Source organism: Zophobas morio, unplaced genomic scaffold (assembly GCF_036711695.1).
Source record: "Zophobas morio isolate AGI-343-1 ecotype UQ-CSIRO unplaced genomic scaffold, CSIRO_AGI_Zmor_V1 ptg000011l, whole genome shotgun sequence".
Taxonomy (NCBI): Eukaryota; Metazoa; Arthropoda; class Insecta; order Coleoptera; family Tenebrionidae; genus Zophobas; species Zophobas morio.
This window is the reverse complement of record NW_026972116.1, coordinates 3,965,213-3,986,476: the sequence shown is the minus strand read 5'-3', so window position 1 is coordinate 3,986,476 and position 21,264 is coordinate 3,965,213. Positions and strand designations below refer to the sequence as shown.

Below are 21,264 nucleotides of genomic sequence, written 5' to 3'. Positions count from 1 at the left end.
ACAACTTTCGGGATCCTTGAATTATGGCATTCAAATGCGTATTCTCTAATTTCTCACCCCATCCCCAAGAACCTAGCGCAACTACCCTTCATTTATCCGTGCATTACTTGAAAATTGACCTACATTATTCTAACCTACTGGTGCTAATCTACTCTGACTGACATTGATATTTCAATTAAAGAGGAACCCAGAAATCTTTTTTATCACCACAACTTTGATCTGTAAACCAAAAAATTGGTCGAAAGTTGTTTTGACAGAGCTTCCCTGAAGTACAATGAAACATATCCAGCCATTTGGAAAAACTATAAAATTTGATTTCACGAATTTCATTTATTTAATGAGTAAGTTGAAATGAACGTGGTATGGAAATATGCAATGTTAAAGTAAATGTAACGTATATCAACTTGGATTGGTGTACTGTGAAATATTAACAATAACAGTATTGTATTCCCAAAGTTTTGGGAAAATGGAGTGAGTCGTTCTTGATTTCGTCAATAAAATAAATCGATTCATCATTAATTTTTTAGCCACCTGCATAAGCAAACTAAAAAAAAGTGAATGTAATAATAAATGACAAGTATAGTAGAGTTATAATATTTTGCACAAGTCAGAGAGGATTTATTTGACAAAATATTGAGATGACGTCATGGTTTTTTTAGGAGGGGATAAATGAATACATTTTGATAAAGGATTTATCATGGTTACGATAACTTTAAAACGTTTGCAAGATTTCAGAGCATTCGGCTTTGCAGTTCCTGATTTATTCAATAAAATAAATTGACTCATTCATTTTGTTTTAGTCACCCTGTATAACCAAATCTAAAAATTATGAAAGTAGTGATAAATCTCAACTCAGACTCATCATATTTTTCACATTTTAGATATTCGGGATTCATTCAGCAAAATTTTGAGGTGAATTTTTTGTGGGGGGGGGGGATAAGCAAATATATTTTGATTAAAAATTTACCATGGTTATGATAACTTTAAAACATCTGCAAAATTTCAAAGCATTCGGCTTTGCAGATTCAAAATTAAATTGCAAAAATAGACTTTTGATTTTTTTTCCGAAAATCTGAACGTTTCGGGTAAAAACTAATACGGAATATGAACTACACGTTATTTGATCCAATTCAAAACCCATTTACTATGCGCAATTTTGACGTGACGTCATCAGATTATTAGTCGGGATGAATAGGCAAAGGTTAGTTAGTATTTTACCATCCACATCATATTCCTAATATAAATACAAAATTTGACAACAACCAGTCCAGTAGTTTCGGAGATTATCTGTCTAATAAAAATTGGCAGACAGACAGATAGACGGAAACGAGATACTCATTTTTTCGTACTCTAGGGTCTATGACCCATCGAGAAAATATAAAAGCAGTCAGTCGTCCAATGGACTCGCTTACAATACTTCCTTAGCTTACGTCCTGGAAGTAATAGTACAAAACTATAAATTGAGTGCATAAAAATAATTCATTAGAGTAAGCAAATTTTCAGAAAAAAATTCAGATCGAAAAGATGCTGAATATTTTACGCCGAAAAAAATGCGGTAGAAACGACTACTAAAACATTTATGGTATTTGGACCGTTATATTTAATATACTAACAGAAATGATTTCCGCTCCTTTTACATTGTCCCCTTACCTTTGTGTATTCTGACAACAGTAAAACGTCTAAACACTGCTTGGAAAAATAATTAAAACTATGGCATATACAAGGGATAATAATTTATTAAACAGTCATTTATGAGTAAAACAATTTGGATCGCAATCTATTGATAATAATCGCTGATATTAAACAAATACTGTAAAAATAATTCAAATTTAGGGACTACAAGTAAAACTAAACGCATGAATTTACTATGTTAAAAATTTAATTTTTCAATATTTCTTTTCAAATTGTACCAGGAATAGGAAGAACCAAATTGAGTTTTCCCTGTTTTTAAATGAAGTTATAATGATAAAATTACGAAATGATTCAAGGTTCAAACACTGTGATATAATTTAAGAGGGTATTGAATAACGACCGTGAAAAATCCATTACAAGTGTAAAATCATAATTAGTCTTTTTTAAATAAATTTATTTCATTTGTATAAAAAATTAATTTATAATAATACTACTCATAACTGAGTAAAATTAAATAATATGCACTAACGTACACAATCAGCTTCGTAATTACTTTCTTTACTGCATATAATATATTTACATAATCAACTACCTATTACTTAAATAATTGATTTCAGGATTTGTCTATTTCATCAGGATTTTTACCCTCGTTCTGTTCCGGAAACAAAAACGAGAGGAACCCGGCTGTAAATGCCATTGCAGAGAACACCATAAGAGGAAGAGGTTTATACACCTTTGCCTGAAAAAGGATTTTTAGCTTCATTAAAACAAAATTACTTTAGCCTCACCAGCAAAGGCACTTGAGGTGCCAACATAGACCCGACGCAACCAAACATGGAACATACTGCGAATGCGGAATGTCTTGAGCTGGTTGGAAACAACTCGGCTGTGTAAATGTAAATTGTCATATAAGATACTGTGACGAAGAGCTTCCCGGAAAGGAAAACCACCAGAGCTAGGGGACTCCCTAAAATACTGTTTTTGCTATTTGTTCTTTCAATGCATAGAGTTTACCTGCTGGAATAAAATCCACACTAATACACGCAATTCCTGTGAAAATTAAGCTCAAAGCAAGAGTCTTTTTTCTTCCGATGCGGTCCAAAGAGCCGTAGGCTAATATGTATGCAGGAATTTCAACAACGGATACACACATATAATTTACATATATGTCATGAGATAAAGCCACTGATTGGATGGTTAAACCATAGTAGGGAAAGTTGCAGCATATCCAAGTGAACGAGCAGTGGATGATGCGTATGAGAAGGCTCTTCTTTCGAAGAATTGCCATTAAAGGAATTGTTTCATTCTCTTCTGCTTTGTCTGTCTGTTCAATATAAGGAATGTTTTTGATGGTTTCTTCCGTTAATTCTTTTCCGTTGACTTTGGCGATGGTTTTTAGAACTTTTTCCGCTTTTTCATTCTTGTTTTTGGAAATTAACCACCTCACTGATTCTGGGGTGAACCACAGCAACAACGTGACTAAAATTCCGGGTGCGTACGTTATTTGGGTCATAAACTGCCATGTAGGAGACACCCAAGCCGCCACACCAAGAAGGATGTGACCTACGGTAAAAGCTAAACAAATAATACTGTTCCCCAGATTTCTTCGTTTGGAATCAACGAGTTCAAGAGCTAAAAAACAATTATGTTAATATGTTCTCTTGTATAAACTGATCACCATACCTAAAATGAAAGCTCCACTGTATACTCCGGAACCAACAACCGTGTTGAGAAATTCCAGACCTATATACATGTAATAAGAAAATGAGAACGATCTTATCAAACCTATTACTGTACTTAAAAACACACTAACAATAATCATCGATTTTCTACCAAAGCTAAAATTCGTTATTTCAAGTAAGATTTTTTAGAATATAATTTTTATTACCGGTCAGAGAAAAATCCAGCGAGAGGAAGACACAGTAATTTTCCCACGACATTGATAGTTCCAATTATGGTTAATTTCCACAAGTTCTCATCGCATTTAATGTCAAACTAAAAACTGTTTATCAAAATTGTAAATATGTAAAACGAAAACTTACGTCATGGACAAGGGTAGTTTCGTCCCTCTCGTAAACGTAATCATCACACCGTAAGATTTTTGTTAAATTAAAATTACTACATGTGGAATTCTCTTCTGGTTCGTAGTAAGAACATTTACTAGGTATATGTTGTTCAAAAGGAACTGCGTTTTCCAGCCAGTCGGGGTTAAACTGCCCATTTTCTTTATCACAGGAATCAATTTTGCACCTATCGACAAAGTGTTAAATAAAAAATTAGACATGAAAAAAACTCACCTGTATTTGATGTCTCTGGCGATAAAAATATAATTCATCGCAGGAAAAACTGAGAAGATAATAGCACTGCACAGTACGAGGTAATAGAGACTTTGGAACTTTCCCCATCCCCCCAAAGACACAAGTATTTCGTCGAGATCGAACTTCTTCATTTTTACCAGCTGAAGACGCGTGTGTTACTAGCACCGCAAACTAAAACAGACTAATTCAGTAAAAAATGCACATGCAAACTGAATAAATTGTTTGCTTTATTTGAAACCGATTAAAAAAAAATTAAACCGGTTGTTTATAGCTTCTGGCTCACGTTGTGAGTATAACGCGACGGTATGAGCAAATCATTTATTTCTAATTGAATAAACAAGCGCAATCTCGGAACAGTGATGTCGGATTTCAAGTACTGCAAAAAATGGCATTACCTGGATATATGTGCTCAAAAAGTGCTATTGTTGGTCACCGTCGAGCGGACAGGTTCAGACATTAGGCACGAGTTTCAATCTTAGTTGACCTTAACGGAAGGACATACTTATCTGCAAATATAATGAGAATTGAAGTCAGATGAATTTTAATTAATAAGGATGTGTTAAAAGTAGCATTTAATTTTGTTAGGATTTTTTTTAAGAAAATTCATGTGATTTTCCTAAGCAAAATATACAGTCAATTAAAGTACGGCTTCTATTTAATTAAATATTTATACATGTCTGGTACTAAATACTCATTATTGAATTAAAAATTAATGTTACACGGTAACACAAAACTAACTGTTAAGTGTATACAATAATTATTGACAAATAAATCATCAGGTAAAAAACTAACTGCATAAATGGACGTTAATTTTCAGTAAGTAGTATTCAGTCTGTGGGCAAACTACACATATTCATAAGAGTAGTAGTGAAATTTAAATCTCATTTATGAGTAAAGAAACATTCTTTGAGGTTTTATTTATACGGTATGCAAACCGTACACGAACTTCGTTTTACATACATACTCTTTGTTTAGTTGCATGACGTCATTATGACATCCAGTATTCTTTATGTATCACAGTTATTTCTGCAAACAGCAACACAAAACTATTGTTTTGTTACAATAAGTTTATTTCGATGAATTTCATTGAAATGATTTTTCATTGCAGAAGACATTTAATATGCATAACCACAACCATGTGCTTTAAATTCAGCCGCAATTTTATTCTCTGTCGCTTATTATTCACTTTTAAAACACTAATGACGATTCCAGAATTCAGGCGATTTATACTTTGCTGAAATAGTTATAATTAAAACGTCGATTAACAGCAGGACTCATTAAAGAATGGTGTGGAAGTTTTATGCATATAAATTCTTTACACGCTTTGAAAACAATACGATCATTGAGAATCAGCTCTAATAGTTTATTCAAAAACAAATAGCTTTAATTATTACTCAAATTTTATAATGTGCTAATAAAAAAGTACTTCAGACAAACAATAGAACTTGGTACAATAAATTTTAAACACTATTACAAAATGGCACTATAATTATTGTATAAAATAAAACGCAATTTCTTTGAATTACGTAAATTTTGTAAACGGTTTGACAAATAAATTTAGATTTTAGAGGTATTAGGGGCCAATTTCAAGTTGATTTAGCAACGTCGCAAAACGGCGTTGCTGTGGTGATGTCGCGAAAAGCTAAATTTCTATTGGGTGTTTGAAACATTACCAAAGCAACCTCGTTTTGCAACGTCACTAAATCAACGTGAGATTGGCCCGTAATTAGATAACTGCTAAAATATAAATGTATTGTTACTATGTACAATTAAACTGATAAACGATTTAACCGCTGTTACCGAAAATCGATATTTATTCCATGTCAAAGCAAGGCATAACAAAAAATTGGTCTAAAGAGTTTAGACAGTACTTCCCTCGCTGTCGGAAACTTGACGACTGCATGCCTATTGTGTGTGTGAGTAAAGTAAATTTACGCTTTCATTTATTTTCTTGAATCACCCTGTATATGCAAATCCAAAAAATATGAATGGAGTGATAGATCACAAGTACAGACTGATCATATTTTGTACATTTTAGATATGATTTATTCGGCAAATTTTCGAGCTGACGTCATCAAGTTTTTGGAGGGGATAAGCAAATATATTTTGACTAAACATTTATTATGCTCTTTATAACCTTAAAACATCTGCAAGATGTCAGAGCATTCCGTTTTGTAGTTCCTGATTAAATCAATAAAATATATTTACGCATTCATTAATTTTTTTGAGTCACTCTGTATATGCAAATCCAAAAAATATGAATGGAGTGATAAATGACAAGTACAGCCTCATCATATTTTGTACATTTTAGATATGATTTATTCGGCAAACTTTCGAGCTGACGTCATCAAGTTTTTGGAGGGGATAAGCAAATATATTTTGACTAAACATTTATTATGCTCTTTATGACCTTAAAACATCTGCAAGATTTCAGAGCATTCGGTTTTGTAGTTCCTGATTAAATCAATAAAATATATTTACGCATTCATTAATTTTTTTGAGTCACCCTGTATATGCAAATCCAAAAAATATGAATGGAGTGATAGATCACAAGTACAGACTCATCATATTTTGTACATTTTAGATATGATTTATTCCACAAACTTTTGAGCTGACGTCATCAAGTTTTTGGAGGGGATAAGCAAATATTTTTTGACTAAAGATTTATGATGCTCTTTATAGCCTTAAAACATCTGCAACATTTCAAAGCATTCTGGTTAGCAGATTAAAAATTAAATTTCAAAATGTTGTTTTATAATTTTGATTTTTTTTTCAAAAATCTGGACGTTTCGGGTGAAAAGTCGATTCAGAGTTGTAAACTACATGTGTAGGACTATGTTATTTTATACAATTGAAAACCCATTTACTATGTACAATTTTGAAGTGACGTCATCGCATTAGTGGTGGGGATGATTAGACAAATTTTGGTTAGCGTTTTACCATCTACATGATATTCTTAATATAAGTACAAAATTTCACAACAATCGGTCGAGTACTTTCGGAGATTATCTGTCTAATAAAAATCCGGGACAACAGACGGACAGACGGACGGACAGACGGACAGACGGACAGACGGACAGACGGACAGACGGACGGACAGACGGACAGACGGACAGACAGACGGAAACGGGAGACCTATTTCTTCGTCTTCTAGGGGTCATGAAAGATCGAGAAAACGTAAAAGTAGAGAGTCGGCCGACGGACTCGATTACAATACTTCCTTTGCTTACGCTCGGGAAGTAAAAAACTAATTAAAAAATATGGAATCAGACAAATATTTCGAATATTCATTGTGGCTACTTGAAACTTTGCTTGAATTCCTGGCTTAGCAGATTTTTTCAAATATACCAACAATTTGATAACGTTAACTAAAAATTTTTTGAAGGAAATCCTACTTAACATGTGTAAAATAATAGCCCCTGGACCTGTGATTTACTGATCAACGCTATTTTTAAACTTGTGTATAATATGGGATTTTGGAAAACAGTTTAAAAGCGTACAGCAAAATTTTACATTGTAATGATGAAACTACGCAACCGATTGCTCAAAATTTTGCACACACATTAATGTTTTTGTGAATATAGTAAATCGCTGTGTGACATGATCCTTTATTTGTGGTTTAATAATAAAAGATTATTTAACACAGGGTGGTGTTTTACAGTTATAAAAAAGTTCTATCGACAGAACCTCCCTAGCCCCGAAAATATAATGAAACAAATCCAGCCTTTTTGAAAAATTATAAAATTATGTTTATGCGAATTTTATTTGTTAATGAAAACCCTTATAAGTTAAAGTAAAGATGTATGTGCAACGTAAGTGTAAAGAAGCGTGCTGGGCGTACGTTCCAAATGAGTTTTCCCTTAACAAAATTTTGTGATGATGTCATCAACATTTTTGCAAAGACAGATATATCACCTTGGACAAGTGCAGTGTAACACTAATGATAACAGTATTGTATTCCCAAATTTTCGGGAAAGCAGAGTCAGCCATTGCCGATTTAATCAATAAAATAGACTAACTTTTTCATTAATTTTTATTAGTTACCCTGTATAAGGAACTTAAAAGCTTTTAATGCAGTGATAAATCAGAAGTAAATAATTGTATTTTGCACATTTTGGATAGGATTTATTCAGCAAAATTTTGAGATGACGTCATCAACTTTTTTGGGAGAGGATAAACGAATAAATTTTGCTTAACGATTTATCATGATTATCATAACCCTAAAATATTTACAAGATATCAGAGCATTCAGTTTTGCAGTTTCAAAGTTATGTTGCAAAATATTGTTATTCAGCTTTGAATTTTTTCCAAAAATTGTGAATGGACAGAGTGAAAATTCGATACGGATTCACACATCACAAGCACAGGAGTATCTTACTTTATGAAATTAAAAAAAACTTTTTATTATAAATTTTGAAGATGACATCATCGTCGTGATGACGATTAGCCAAATTTTAGTTAGTATTTAGCCATATATATGATATTCCTAATAGACATACAAAATTTGACAACAATCGGTCGAGTAGTTTCGGAGATTACTTGTCTAGTAAAAACGGATACAGACAAACAGACAGACAGACGGAAACAGGGGACCACTTTTTTCCAACTTTAGAGGTCATGATACGTCGAGAAAATATGAAAGTGGCAATTCAATTTTCAGATAATCATTGTAAATATTCATTAGTAATTTTGTGTATGAAGATAATATTGCTGCTTTGGTGAAGATGGTTCTGGTGTATATCGTTTTAATACATAACTATTCATTGTAAATTATTCTTTGCAGCTAGCAACGATTACTAACAGTTAATTGATTCATTTTACTGCTGTTTTATTCAGCAACAATGATATAAAATAATTTAGACAGAAGTTTCCTTGCCTCTGAAGTACATGCGAACAAATAGAGATTCTTCCTAAAATCATAAAAAATAATTTTGGGAATTTTCTATTTTTCATAATAATAACTCCTATAAGTTAAAATAAATATATGTGTTTACTTTTTTTAAGGTACAGGTAAAGAAGCATGCTATTCGTATGTTCCATGTGAGTTTCTTCACAACCAAATTTTGTGATAACGTCATCAACATTTCAGCCAGGACACGTTCTTCAATTTGAGTAGGTGCAGTGTAATACTAACCTAGTTTTTACGGACATTGGTATAAGCAAGTTAATGCCCGAGAAATTTATTGCAATTTATTTCTCCCGTTTTTTTTTTTATAACTTAAAATATGATAATTCTATGAACAAACGAAAAACATAGTTCCATTCGTAATAAAATTCTCTACAAGATGACCAAATTTTCAGACCAAAATACTTCAAAACTTTCCCGCAAAATCCAATATTACATTTTAATCTTTTATTATTATTTATTTTTTAAATAAACTAGTCGCAATTTTCAAAAATTAAATGGAGCTCCAGAGATTTTTATGTGATGATAAGTATCGTCCGTCTCTTGAAATGCTCATGTGAAGTGGAAATTTGGGATGGCGTTTTGGGTTATTTATCATATATTTTCGAAAGGTGTGGTTCTGCCTTAACAGTACTATATACGCAAATTTTCAAAAAAATGGAATGAGCCATTCTTGATTTGACCAATAAAATAGAATGACTCATTCATTAATTTTTTGAGTATGTTATTTTATAAAATTTAAATAACTTTTACTGTAGTAAATTGTGGAAATAACGTTATCCCATTGTTGGTGGGGATGGTCAGACAAATTTAGGTTAGCGTTTTACCATCTATAACATATTACTAACATACTTGTAAAATTTGACAACAATCAATTTAGGTAATTTAGGAGACAAAACTACTGAATTGACAAACGTAACAAAAATCGACACAGTTGGATGACACGACATCTACTTTTTGTACTCTAGGAGCCATGAAACGTCGAGAAAACATGAAAGTAGCCATTCCTCGGATTACAATATTATTACAGTACCTCTTTAGCTTACCCTAGGAACGTAAAAAAATTTTGAGTTTTTTATCGATTTTACTTTTAAAATGCACTGATAAGTGGTAATCTTTAAAGGTAACTGTGTATAATATTGCCATCGAGATTCAAAATTGAAATGAAATGTTTGTCGCATTTATTGGTAAATCGAAGAGAATTTAGTTTATTCTAATTAACAAGATTTCGGCTAAAATTAAAATAATAAAAATTGCTTGCAGTGATACTACTTGAAGGGTATACCTTGTGTTGTTGCGGTACTACTGTCATCGTTACTGTTTAATTGGCAAGTAAACTCTGACTGATTTGAGAATATTATATACATAGTATGTAATTATGAATAATCACCCGAACCTGTTTCGCAGTTCTGGAAATTTCTTAGTCTTCATACAACTCATATGACGCTAATAAATGGTTCCAGCTTCCATGTGGTCGTAAGCTGTCACTGTTTCGAACTGTCAGATTGTGTACAGGTACCCACTTCAACTACTAACTATTGATTTTACCCCTGAAATGTAGTTTCTACTTTGAATTTCACTCCAGTCGTGTTGCGACTACGTCATTGGTCATCAGGGAAAGTTTTAAATTTGATTTAGGTAGCTGAGTTTCTAAATTCTTATGCTTGTTGTGTTCTCATGGATGATTAGGTTCCTAAAATTCTCGTCAGTTTTTTAAATTCTTAATAGCCTTTAATTCTCCCCACTCCATATTTTGTTTAAACAAGAAACTCCAAAATTTTCACATATATAATGCTGCTTTCTTCTTTATGTCTCTAATTTGTTTTATTTATAATATAATTCTAATTAATGACTTACTTCTCTTTTGAAAGTTTTCGACCAATCAGTTACAGTTGTCGTAATATTTTTCAGTTAACTCGGTCTAATCTTTTTCACTATAATTTGCTTCCGTATACTGTATCGCGGTGCTTGAATCTACAGCTAAATTCTGTACTGTGAAAAGTTTTAGTCTTTCCACTATGGGTTAGCCTACAAACGTCATCTACGACCACCCGATAACCAAAACAGAATGCTTCATGTCAAATAACAAAACCGATTAGATTTGTCCATCGGACAAACAAACACGTTCGGGGCTGACATAGTGTCATTTTCAAAATTAGAATGTCAGTAGAAAGGTATGTCGTAGTTTATTGTAATTTGAAGTTTTCCTTTTATCGCAGTCCCTTCTTAATATATTTAGTAATACCAACCTCCCCGTTTTTCGTGTTGAAATGGTTTAATAATAATAATTAATGCTATTTGAGCTGTTTTAGAACGAAAAATGAGATATTGCAGATTTTTGTAAAAAATTACAGTTCTTTGGACATAATGGCTATTATATTGACCAAAAACGTCATTCCTTTAACCAAATACTCAAGCATTCAGGTTATTTTGTTTCTGTGCGTACTTATTTTTGTAAAGTAAAGTTTTTTTAAATTACGTAAGTTATCTAACCTGAAACTTGACGTAATTAGAACATAAAAATCTCATTATTTAGTTATTTTGAAACCATTTGTGTTTAAGGTAGCACCAGGTACGATTTCATTCAAATGTATGTTTTTTTTTATAATGTATCTTTATCAAAACACATGACTTAACGGCCGTAAGGTCCTTGACTGATTTATTGACTGTAATGTAACATTTTTGGTATCATATATATCATACACTATTTTGTGATCGATGTAGCGGTAATAGACCATCGGTTTTAAGTCGCAGTTTTATTTTCACGTTAACAAAAATACAAATGGCAATTCCTGTTGGCTGCTATGACGTTTTTTCAAACAATTCCATCATCTTGTGAAAAATCTCTATGGTGTACCATTGTGTTTCCATGACACCGCTTTATCGCACGACAAATCGTGCCATAATCTGAAATCGTGCCGTAATGTGGCAGATTATAAATGATTTTCGATGCGTCAGACGTGAATTATGAAGCTACTTGACCACAAAATGTTGAATATCGTGGTATCCATCCTTTACATAAGTGTGATAAATTGCTCACTGGTTGAATACATAATAATTGTTTGTTAAAAAGGTATTTTCATATACGCCGTGAACCTATTATTTATTATTATTCATGCAGGATCTTTTGTATAGATGTGTTTACGATTTAAAATATTTCGTGCTGATAAGATTTAAAACAGGAAATATCATTACTAGAGTGTCATGATTATAACGTCATGACAAATTTATTTCTTGTTACTTTGCTATTTTACCCAACAACAAGTCTGTTTTTACTTATAAAGTATTTTTTACTTACAATATTCTTGTTAAATCGACAAATTGATAATGATTAATGATAAATAACTACTAATCCTACAGAATACTCTAAATACTGACAGAATTACCAAGGAACCACATAGATGTTGTAACATATTATATGGATAGTAACAACTATTAACAATAAAATTATATGTATATATTTGTATTACTAAAGGACCAATATTAAATAAATTATTCGTTTCACTATTTTGAATATAATCCGTTTTTTAATTTTCAGACAATAATACTTTAAACCTGTCTCTCACGTAATTATTTTTCTATTTCGGGAGTCGAATTTTCAATAAAACTTTCCAATTTGCTCCTAATTAAACGTAAACACACACGCAACAAATTAAAGTCATTTCGTAACTTCAAAATAGTTGACCTTGTTTTATGTTGTTTTAGTTATCTACAGCATTAATGCAACAGCAGCATTAACAAAGGCCTTTGTTTTTCAACTCTAAAGATTAGAAAAATATTTGGGCTTAAAAGTTATTTACATACGACAAATGATCGACTTGATCTAAGTTGTCAAACTTTGTACTCAGGATTACTCGACTTGAGTTCTTTGGTATATAATATTAGTGTATCATATTTATTAGTATAGTATATTATATGGTATAGATATATAGTTTTAAGGCTACGAAGTTCTTTTTAGTCAGATTAGTAAAGAAAGGACTTCGTGACAAGACTAGTCCTGTAAAAATTTATATTTTGTTAATCTGTAATTAATTATGTTTGAACAATACTTATACTTCAGGAAATTTTGAAACATCTACTTGCTTTTGTATTTTGAGGGTCATCTTGAACACTGAGGGATAAATTGGTAATCTTGGTGGTTTATAAGACTACTTGTTTTGACTAACACTGAAGTTTCAATTTTTCTAAAATCTTGTTTAAACCTCTCTGGTAACGATGCTAGTAGTAAACGGTTCTGCAGACATCAATCCGGTCAGTGATATCATCTGCAACTTTTGAGTTGCTATTTTAACGATATGAATCAATATGAGAAACTAACGGGTGTTCAATTGAAAAATCACTCATAGTAGGCGTTGGAATATCATTTGACACACACGGCATGTCTGTTCTTATAACAAATAGCATATAACAGATTATGCTTCTGCCAAATGGATGTTATAAGAACAGACATGCCGTTTGTGTCACATGAAATCCCAACGCCTTCTCTAAATGTTTTTTCAATTGAACAGCTCAATGATTAGATATATGCAAAAATATGAATGGCCCCTAAATTACAATATAAGTGTAATACTTTTGGAAATGTTCTTTACTTGTAGGGTCTAATGCATCCCTTTCGACACTAGTTTGAAATATTCCCACTGTAGTTGCAGCGATTTCTTAACCCAAACTATTACGATTCTGGAATAGTGTGGTTATTATGTGATAATTTTAACTACTACATTAAAAAAAAACTGGTCGAAGATTATTTCGACATAATCTCCCTCGCCACAAGTACAGTACAACTTTCCAAACTGTTTCGGAGATTTATAAAATTTGATTTCTACGAAATTTATTTTCCTTTTATGATAACCACCTGTAAGTTAAAATAAAGATATGTCTTTAGTAAAGTAATGGTAAAGGAGCATCCTATTTGCCTATTTCAAGTGAATTTTCTCCATTACAAAATTTTGCAATGGGAATTCTAGCAAGGATACATATTTAGATGGGTGTAATGTTAACAATAACAGTACTATATTCCCAAATTTTCTGCTTTTCTCATTAATTTTTTTTAATCATTCTGCATATGCAGTTCTAAATAAGGTGTCATTTGTAACAACCATATACATCGAAATTCGAAATATCAAAGAAAACAGTGGATTGTTACGGCCCCTCTGCTATCGAGGACTCGATTTTGTTTTGATACAAACTTATTATTTTAAGTAACCATATATTCAGAAAAGGAAGCAAGAACTTCCCCGATTTTTTTAATGCAAAAAATATTTGCTAGACTTTTGTAATTGAAAAAAAGATTTTCTTTATACAAAAAAATGGGTCCAAGGTTATTTACACCCTTCGGACTCCGACCCTTCAGATGCAAAGATGCCCCGGGTCTCGTATGGTTGGTGTTATGTATTTAAAGGCCAGCTTTAAGACGAGAAATATTGAATAATGAAAAATATAATAAGAACAAACAAAATCAAGGCAAATTCATAAATTACGCGTACTGGAATATATATGTTATTTTATAAAATGTATATCTTATATGGCTTGTACTAAGCAAAATGTTGAGATGACGTTATTAAATTGTTGGTGGGGATGATTAGACAAATTTTGGTTAGTTTTTACCATCTACACGCTATTTCTAATCTACATATAATATTTGACACCAATCGATCTGTAATTTCGGAGATAATATGTCTAATAAAAATCGACATAGACGACAATTAGACGACACGCAAACAGAAACGCGAGACCTACTTTTGATACACCAGAGGCCATCAAACGTCGAGAAGACATGAAAGTACCCATTTTCATGATATTATAATACTTACTTCCTTAGGTTACGTTGGTAATAGTTCAGTTTCACAAACAAATTATAAAAGGTAACTGTGGTAACTGCTATATACCGGCTGAGTTACTAAGTATCCGCTCCTCGATTAATTATTACGAATAGAAAAAAAAAGCACAGATTACACTGTTGTTTGAGTAGCACACAATAATAGTTATTTACATACGCTGAACAGCCTCCTCTTAGGCTTTATAATAATAATTGATTTTTAAAACTCCACTGTCAGATTGCCATGTGATTAAATTTTAGCAATGCGTAAGTAAAGGGAGTGCTGTAGTAGGGTTCATCGGACGATTGACTACTTTCATGTTTTCTCTATATTTCAAAATCCTAGAATACGAAAAAATAGATCTCCTGTTTCCGTATATCTGTCTGGTGCGAATTTTATTAGAGAGATAAATTCCGGAAATACTGGACCCTTTAAAATTTGTCTAATCATCCTCACCAACACTGTGATGACGTCACCACAAATTTTTCATAATAAATAACATTTAAATTTTATGAAATAAGATACTCATGTATGTGGTTTATGAATCCCCGTTGAGTTTTCCCATTTTTCCGGATTTTAGCAAAAAAATCTAAATTGACTAACGACATTTTAGATTAATTTAAGTAGAGGATTTACAATTGCCCGGCTTGGTATAGGTTAGCGTGTCCTCTCGCCACGCGAAGGTCGTAGATGCGATTACCTTCTGCGGCTTTTTTTTTTCTAAGACAGAATTTGTTTGAATGTTTGAGTTCAAGTGCGAGCGAAACTTAGACCAATTTTTAATATATTTCATCGACAAATAAACAAAGCTGGGCGTTTTGTTGTGTTATTAATAAAATTGAGTCTTACAATGTATATAAAAAATTCTAAAATATACCACCTATAATTTTCAAATATCGGTATAATATGTTTTTGTCAAACCTAAAACTTCCTGTATTTTACTATAGCATATTACTTTATAAAAACTGTTTTTTGTGTCGAATATTGATAGTTTTTGCAATATTCACTACTTTGACATATTGAAACAAAGGGAATAACAATTAGAGGAAGGTGCAGTAATAAAATACTGAAATCAAAGACTCAAACATCGATATTCCAAAACTGTAATATAATTTTTTATAAACACTCTGTATATTAAGATTTTCATTTTCAATATCTCCCCATAAAATATTTCAACACAAATGTTAAAAATACCTTTATATCAATGTGTTATGTAAACCGTTTCTTTGTTAAAAAACTAAAACTGTAAATAATTTTATTATATGCCGCTCAAAGTAACCGTACTTGTTTCTTTCTCTAATAGGAGTAATAATTATTGAGATATCGAGGACCACGCGCTTAGTAACCCACCCTGTATATTAAAATGAAAAATAGTTCTGTGTTTTAGGCATTTTGGGAAAATGAAACATCTGTTTCGCATTTAAAAACAAAAACATATTCAGTAGTAGAGCGCATATATTTTTTAAAAAACATTTATTTAAAAAAAATATGATAACTTTATATAAGGACAAAAGGACAAACTTTAATAATTATTGTTCGATAATGATTAAATTAATTTTAACAAATTTCAAAGTTCTTTTTATAGGTATTAAGACACACTGTATACTTTTTACAAATTTATTTATTTTGCTACACCTTCCATTGTTAGTATTGAAAAGATCGATATATTATTAAATCTCAAGTAAAGGAAGTGATGCTCCAGTTTCCTTATAAATTTCAAACAGTTTTAAGATGACGACAATTTACCTTTGTCACAACAATTTTAAAAACCGTATAAAATTTCAAATAATTATATAGTTTCTAAGTTAAATTGTAAAGTTTTGTTGTACACTTGAGGATTTTTCAAAATCTACAAGTAGAAAATTAAAAATACTGGTGAACATGAATGGATGCACATTATTTTCTATATTTTTCTAAAATTTTGGAAATGACAAACAAATTAATTGTAATTTCTGATTTATCATAACTATCACGTATATAATTTTAGAACAATCGGTTTTGTAGCTGCTAAGTTAAGTAAAATTTTCTTGTACAATTTTATATGTATGTTAGGAATATCATATACCTAGTCATAAAATGCTAACCAAAATTTCGCTTATTATCCCCATTAATTATGTGGTGACGTCACCTCAAAGTTGTACATAGTAAATGGGTTTTAAGTTGTATAAAATAACATAGTCCTACATGTGTAGAGTTTTTACCCAGATATCCAGACATTTTAAAGTTATCGTAAGCGTGGCAATTTTGAACCAAAATATATTTATTGATGTCTTTGCTTGTGATTTACCATTGCATTCATTTTTTTAGAATTGCTTATACATGTGACTCAAAAAAGTTAAGGAATGAATCAAAATATTTTATTGATTAAATCAGAAACGGCTCACTCCAATTTCCCAAAAATGTGGGAATATAATACTGCTACTATTGGTATTATACTGCATCTATCCAAACTGATATACGCGTTGTTGCAAAAATGTTGAGGATAATATTCTTTTTTTCCAAAAGTACAGGTACAAATTACAAAAGGGGGTAAATTAATAGGTACCAACCACAATCACACTATATTATGCACATTTGACATACGATTTACATGTAAAAATTTCGAGATAACGTCAGCAATTTTTGATGGGAACGATCAGACAAATTCTGATTATCTTTTTAACGTCTACACGGTAGGCTTAAAACAGATTTATACCTAATAACAAAGCAATATTCTGCCGAATAGTTTGTGTACTTACTGATTTAATAAAATCTATGCTCGGTAAGATACACTTAGAAACTACATTAGGGAAGTATCCCAGTTAATACGATGAAGTTGCAAGCACGTAGAGGTACGTAATTTCTTTGACTTAAGAAATGTCACAAAAGTTACGTTCTGATTAACTTTACCATACATTTCACGAATTTGTGGTACTCAAAAAGACCCTAGTAATCAAATAATTTGTTTAACAAAATTTCACATTAAAAGTGGCCAATTAGCTATCAGTAACATATATTTTGCAATGTTTCTGTTTGCTTGTCTGTCCGCCTGTCATCTGTGATCTGTTTGTGATTGGATTAGACAGATAGTTTCCGAAACTACTGGACCGATTGTTTTGAAATTGCAAAATGTATTTTAAGAATAGCTGATGGTAAAACGCCAACCAAAATTTTTTTGATTTTCCGTACCATAATTTAGTAAATTTTGCACAATAAGTGCTATTTAAATTTTATAAAATAACATAATGCTGCACTTGCGATATATATGAATTCGCATTGATATTTTACGCTAGACATCCACATGTTAGGAATAAAATTCAAAATAGCATTTTACAATATATAACTTATAAACAGAAAATCGAATAGTCTGAAATATTTCAAAAGTTTGAAAGTTATCGTAAGCATATTAAATCACTAATTAAAATTGATGTATTTAAGCCCCGAAAAATCTATGACGTCATCTCAAAATTTTGCTGGATAAATCCTATCCAAAATATTATGAGTTTGTGCTTGTGGTATATCAGTGGTTCGGTTCGTTTAACTGTACTTCAAGAAGAGGGAAATTATAACAAATCTATGGTTAAAATGTTTATATATGAAACAAACATCGATCGTAAATTTTGTTTGCATTTGTAGATATTTATGTTTAAATATGTCCCCGAGTGAGCCTTAAGTTTTTCCTGATATTAACAATGATTCAGAAGTTAATGAAGTAGTTTTATGTTTAAACAGATAGTCTGTCTATAAATTCCGAAGAAGTTCACTTTTCAAAAAAATTGGGAAGTTTACTTTCGTAGCAATTAACATTGTAATTATATATTAAGCTATCACAAAAGCTAATTGAGTCTTCTAGGAAACAAAGCTTTCATTTTAGTGGCCTTTCGTAATGCGGTTCGCCAATATTCTGAAGGTTACTAAAATTTTTACAAATACAAATTTTAATTAATTCGATGGCCGTGTCGACATTAAAAATTGAAATCAATATTAAAGACTGAAGAAGGGGTGCCACTGTCTAAACAACAGAGCTACACAAATGATACTTGAGTCTATAAACTCACAAAATCAAACCAAACCCAACGTTATTACCACTAATCTAAAATATTCTCCGACACTGTAAACTGAAATTCATTGTCTGCTTGCATATTGTTCTGTTTTTATTAATCACACTTCTGTAAAATTTTAAACAATACGAAAGGCGCCTTCATATACCGCTGGTGAATTTAAGCTCATGGTTAATGTTTAAAATAATAATAATAATAAATAGTTACAAAGTTGTTTGCTTTGTCAATAGCTATCGATTCAAAAACTGGTTCTTAGGCACAGAGAAACAGTAATTGTAACATTTTATCCGTAATAAGAAATTTTAGATTAGAGCTAAAGGCAATGATAGTAACCCTCATGACGTTTTAAGTAAGTCTAATGTGCAAGGTCAATGTTATATCATGAGTCATGGTATCAGTAGAAGAAAAACCTAGAACATAATTTATTAGATAATCCGGTTTTCTCCAATGTTGTGACAATCATAATAATCACATAACTAAATTCGACGAAAAAGAGGTGTCCAACAGGCTTTCACTGTTTGCACATGCAATTCATGAGATAAATTGACGCATGTATTAGACTTGTTAGGAATTACGATTTTAACAAAATGTGATAAAAATTTCAATTACCATCATATTATCTATTATTATCGATACCTAGAACTTTAGTTTTATGACATGCGGTTTCAGGTAATCGTCGTGTTATGTAAACTTCTTTAAAACAAATTCTGCGCAATCAAGCAATCACGATGTTTATAAAATAATGCACAATGAACAATGATTTGTTACTTACGTTAAAATAGTTTGTTTCACCATTAATCCAACTACTGAGAACAGGAAACTTTTAATTGGCACAGAACTAACACGGATTGTTTTATGTATATTTTTAAATATACAATTCTGTTCCCACTTTTTCCTTAAAAGAAAACATGAAACCTACAATTACAAAAATTATCCAGCATAACAGATACCTTGGCGTTATTTTAGCACTTCAAGTACTTCCACCACTTTAATTTAAAAATTGTATTTACTGATGTTTTTATTGCTACGTTTAAGACTATTATTTTTCAGGGTCGTCTTAGCGTTTTAAACAATATTGATTGTGATGACGTTAATTTTTTAGACAATTTTCCGGAATTTATCGATAGTGCATTTAACACTTGCGACGACTTGTGACTTTATAATAATCGCATGAGTGTAAAACGTAAAGTAAATTCTTCTCACCACTACTAACTTTACCCACATTATCGTTTATTGATGAACTTTGTCATCAATTTCTAGTTAGAATTTAACGTTAATTTCCAACTTCCTGACATTTTCGTAGGTAACAGTAGGTCCACACTACGTTGTATTTTACAACATGCGTAATTTGCTATTGTTAAACTATTTTAAGTATACAGCCAATTTTGTTAAGCAGTGAATATTATGACTTACATTCGTTATTATTGTGGAAATTTTATTAGACACATAGCCAACTAACTAGCACAAAAACATAACGCGTACTCTTAGAGTTAAGCACATTTTGTTCAAATTAGAACGTCCTGTAACACGTGTACATTATTTGGCAAATAATTCTGACCTAAAAGTACTTACCAGATTAAAAATAAATTTTCAAAGCTGTAACTTTAAAGTGTGTCTAAAAATATCGACAATGGAAAAACCTTGAATCAAAAAATTTAAAATTCCTGTAAAGTCATTGATATTGTTGATGTTTCACTTAAATACTCTTAATGATAATATGTTTGCATTTCTGAGAACCAATATGCCTTTCACAATGTGTTTATTTATGCATAATACATCCATTAGTCTTAGAAAAGTGGGCTGGTTAATTTTTTCCATCATCTTCTGCCTAAATATAACCTATTTTTTTTTCATTTACAAAAACAAAAATCGCTTTTAAATTTTCTACAGTTGGCATTATGTATGTGCACTTATAGTAAAAATGTTTATTAATTGACATTGTAATTGCTTCTTAAAGTGGTAAATCTACAAATGTATTTTAAATTAACGCTGTTTGGTTGAACTTCTCAGAAATAAGCCGACAAAAATTTGTAAAACCATCTACTTATTTAAAGATATGGTAACTAAATTTTGAAAATAAAAAAGAATTTGTAGTACATTTTTCATGCTCCGTCCATTGTTGAGGTTTTGAAAAAATCAAAAGTAACCATGGCAACACGTTAGAAATGATGGGAACACTAATAATTCCGAGTATTCTGTCATTTTACCTAAATCAATTCCCCATTAAATTATTCTTACTAGCAGTAAAACTACAAATCATTATTCAATGTTTTGTATGCGATTGTTAATAAGCAAAAGTAAGTAATAAATACGAAAACACATTTTTAAATTCTTCGTATGCTTTCCAATTTTATTGTTAATGACCCTTTCCGCAATTTCTTTGTTACGCGCTAGTGTTTCCATTATTATCATCCAATTATTATGTCTTTTATCAATTAATAATGATTAATGACACATTAATAACAATTATTTATTATTTAACGAAATGTCAAAATTGAATTTAAAAGGGTAAAAATCGTGTTTCTCCTCCTCGACTAGCGTTTCAACTCCGC

At 31.2% G+C, this 21,264-nt stretch overlaps 1 protein-coding gene across 4 annotated transcripts; it reads right to left on the bottom strand.

Moving 5' to 3' along the window:
• Positions 1-2,065: 2,065 nt before the first annotated feature.
• LOC135126684 (solute carrier family 22 member 21-like) lies at positions 2,066-20,207 on the bottom strand. Of its 4 annotated transcripts, XM_064052752.1 has the most exons (10): positions 19,663-19,728; positions 19,485-19,607; positions 4,346-4,456; positions 3,930-4,121; positions 3,675-3,882; positions 3,521-3,627; positions 3,316-3,470; positions 2,647-3,264; positions 2,421-2,599; positions 2,066-2,371 (listed from the first exon to the last, which is right to left on the bottom strand). In XM_064052752.1, exons 4-10 carry the CDS (start codon positions 4,079-4,081, stop codon positions 2,246-2,248), a joined length of 1,545 nt encoding a protein of 514 aa, XP_063908822.1. In that variant the 5' UTR covers positions 4,082-4,121; positions 4,346-4,456; positions 19,485-19,607; positions 19,663-19,728; the 3' UTR covers positions 2,066-2,245. The 4 variants fall into 4 exon arrangements, with proteins under 4 accessions (XP_063908822.1, XP_063908823.1, XP_063908824.1 ...); XM_064052753.1 differs by lacking the exons at positions 19,485-19,607; positions 19,663-19,728 and adding an exon at positions 20,126-20,207; XM_064052754.1 differs by lacking the exons at positions 19,485-19,607; positions 19,663-19,728 and adding an exon at positions 4,743-4,758.
• Positions 20,208-21,264: the final 1,057 nt, after the last annotated feature.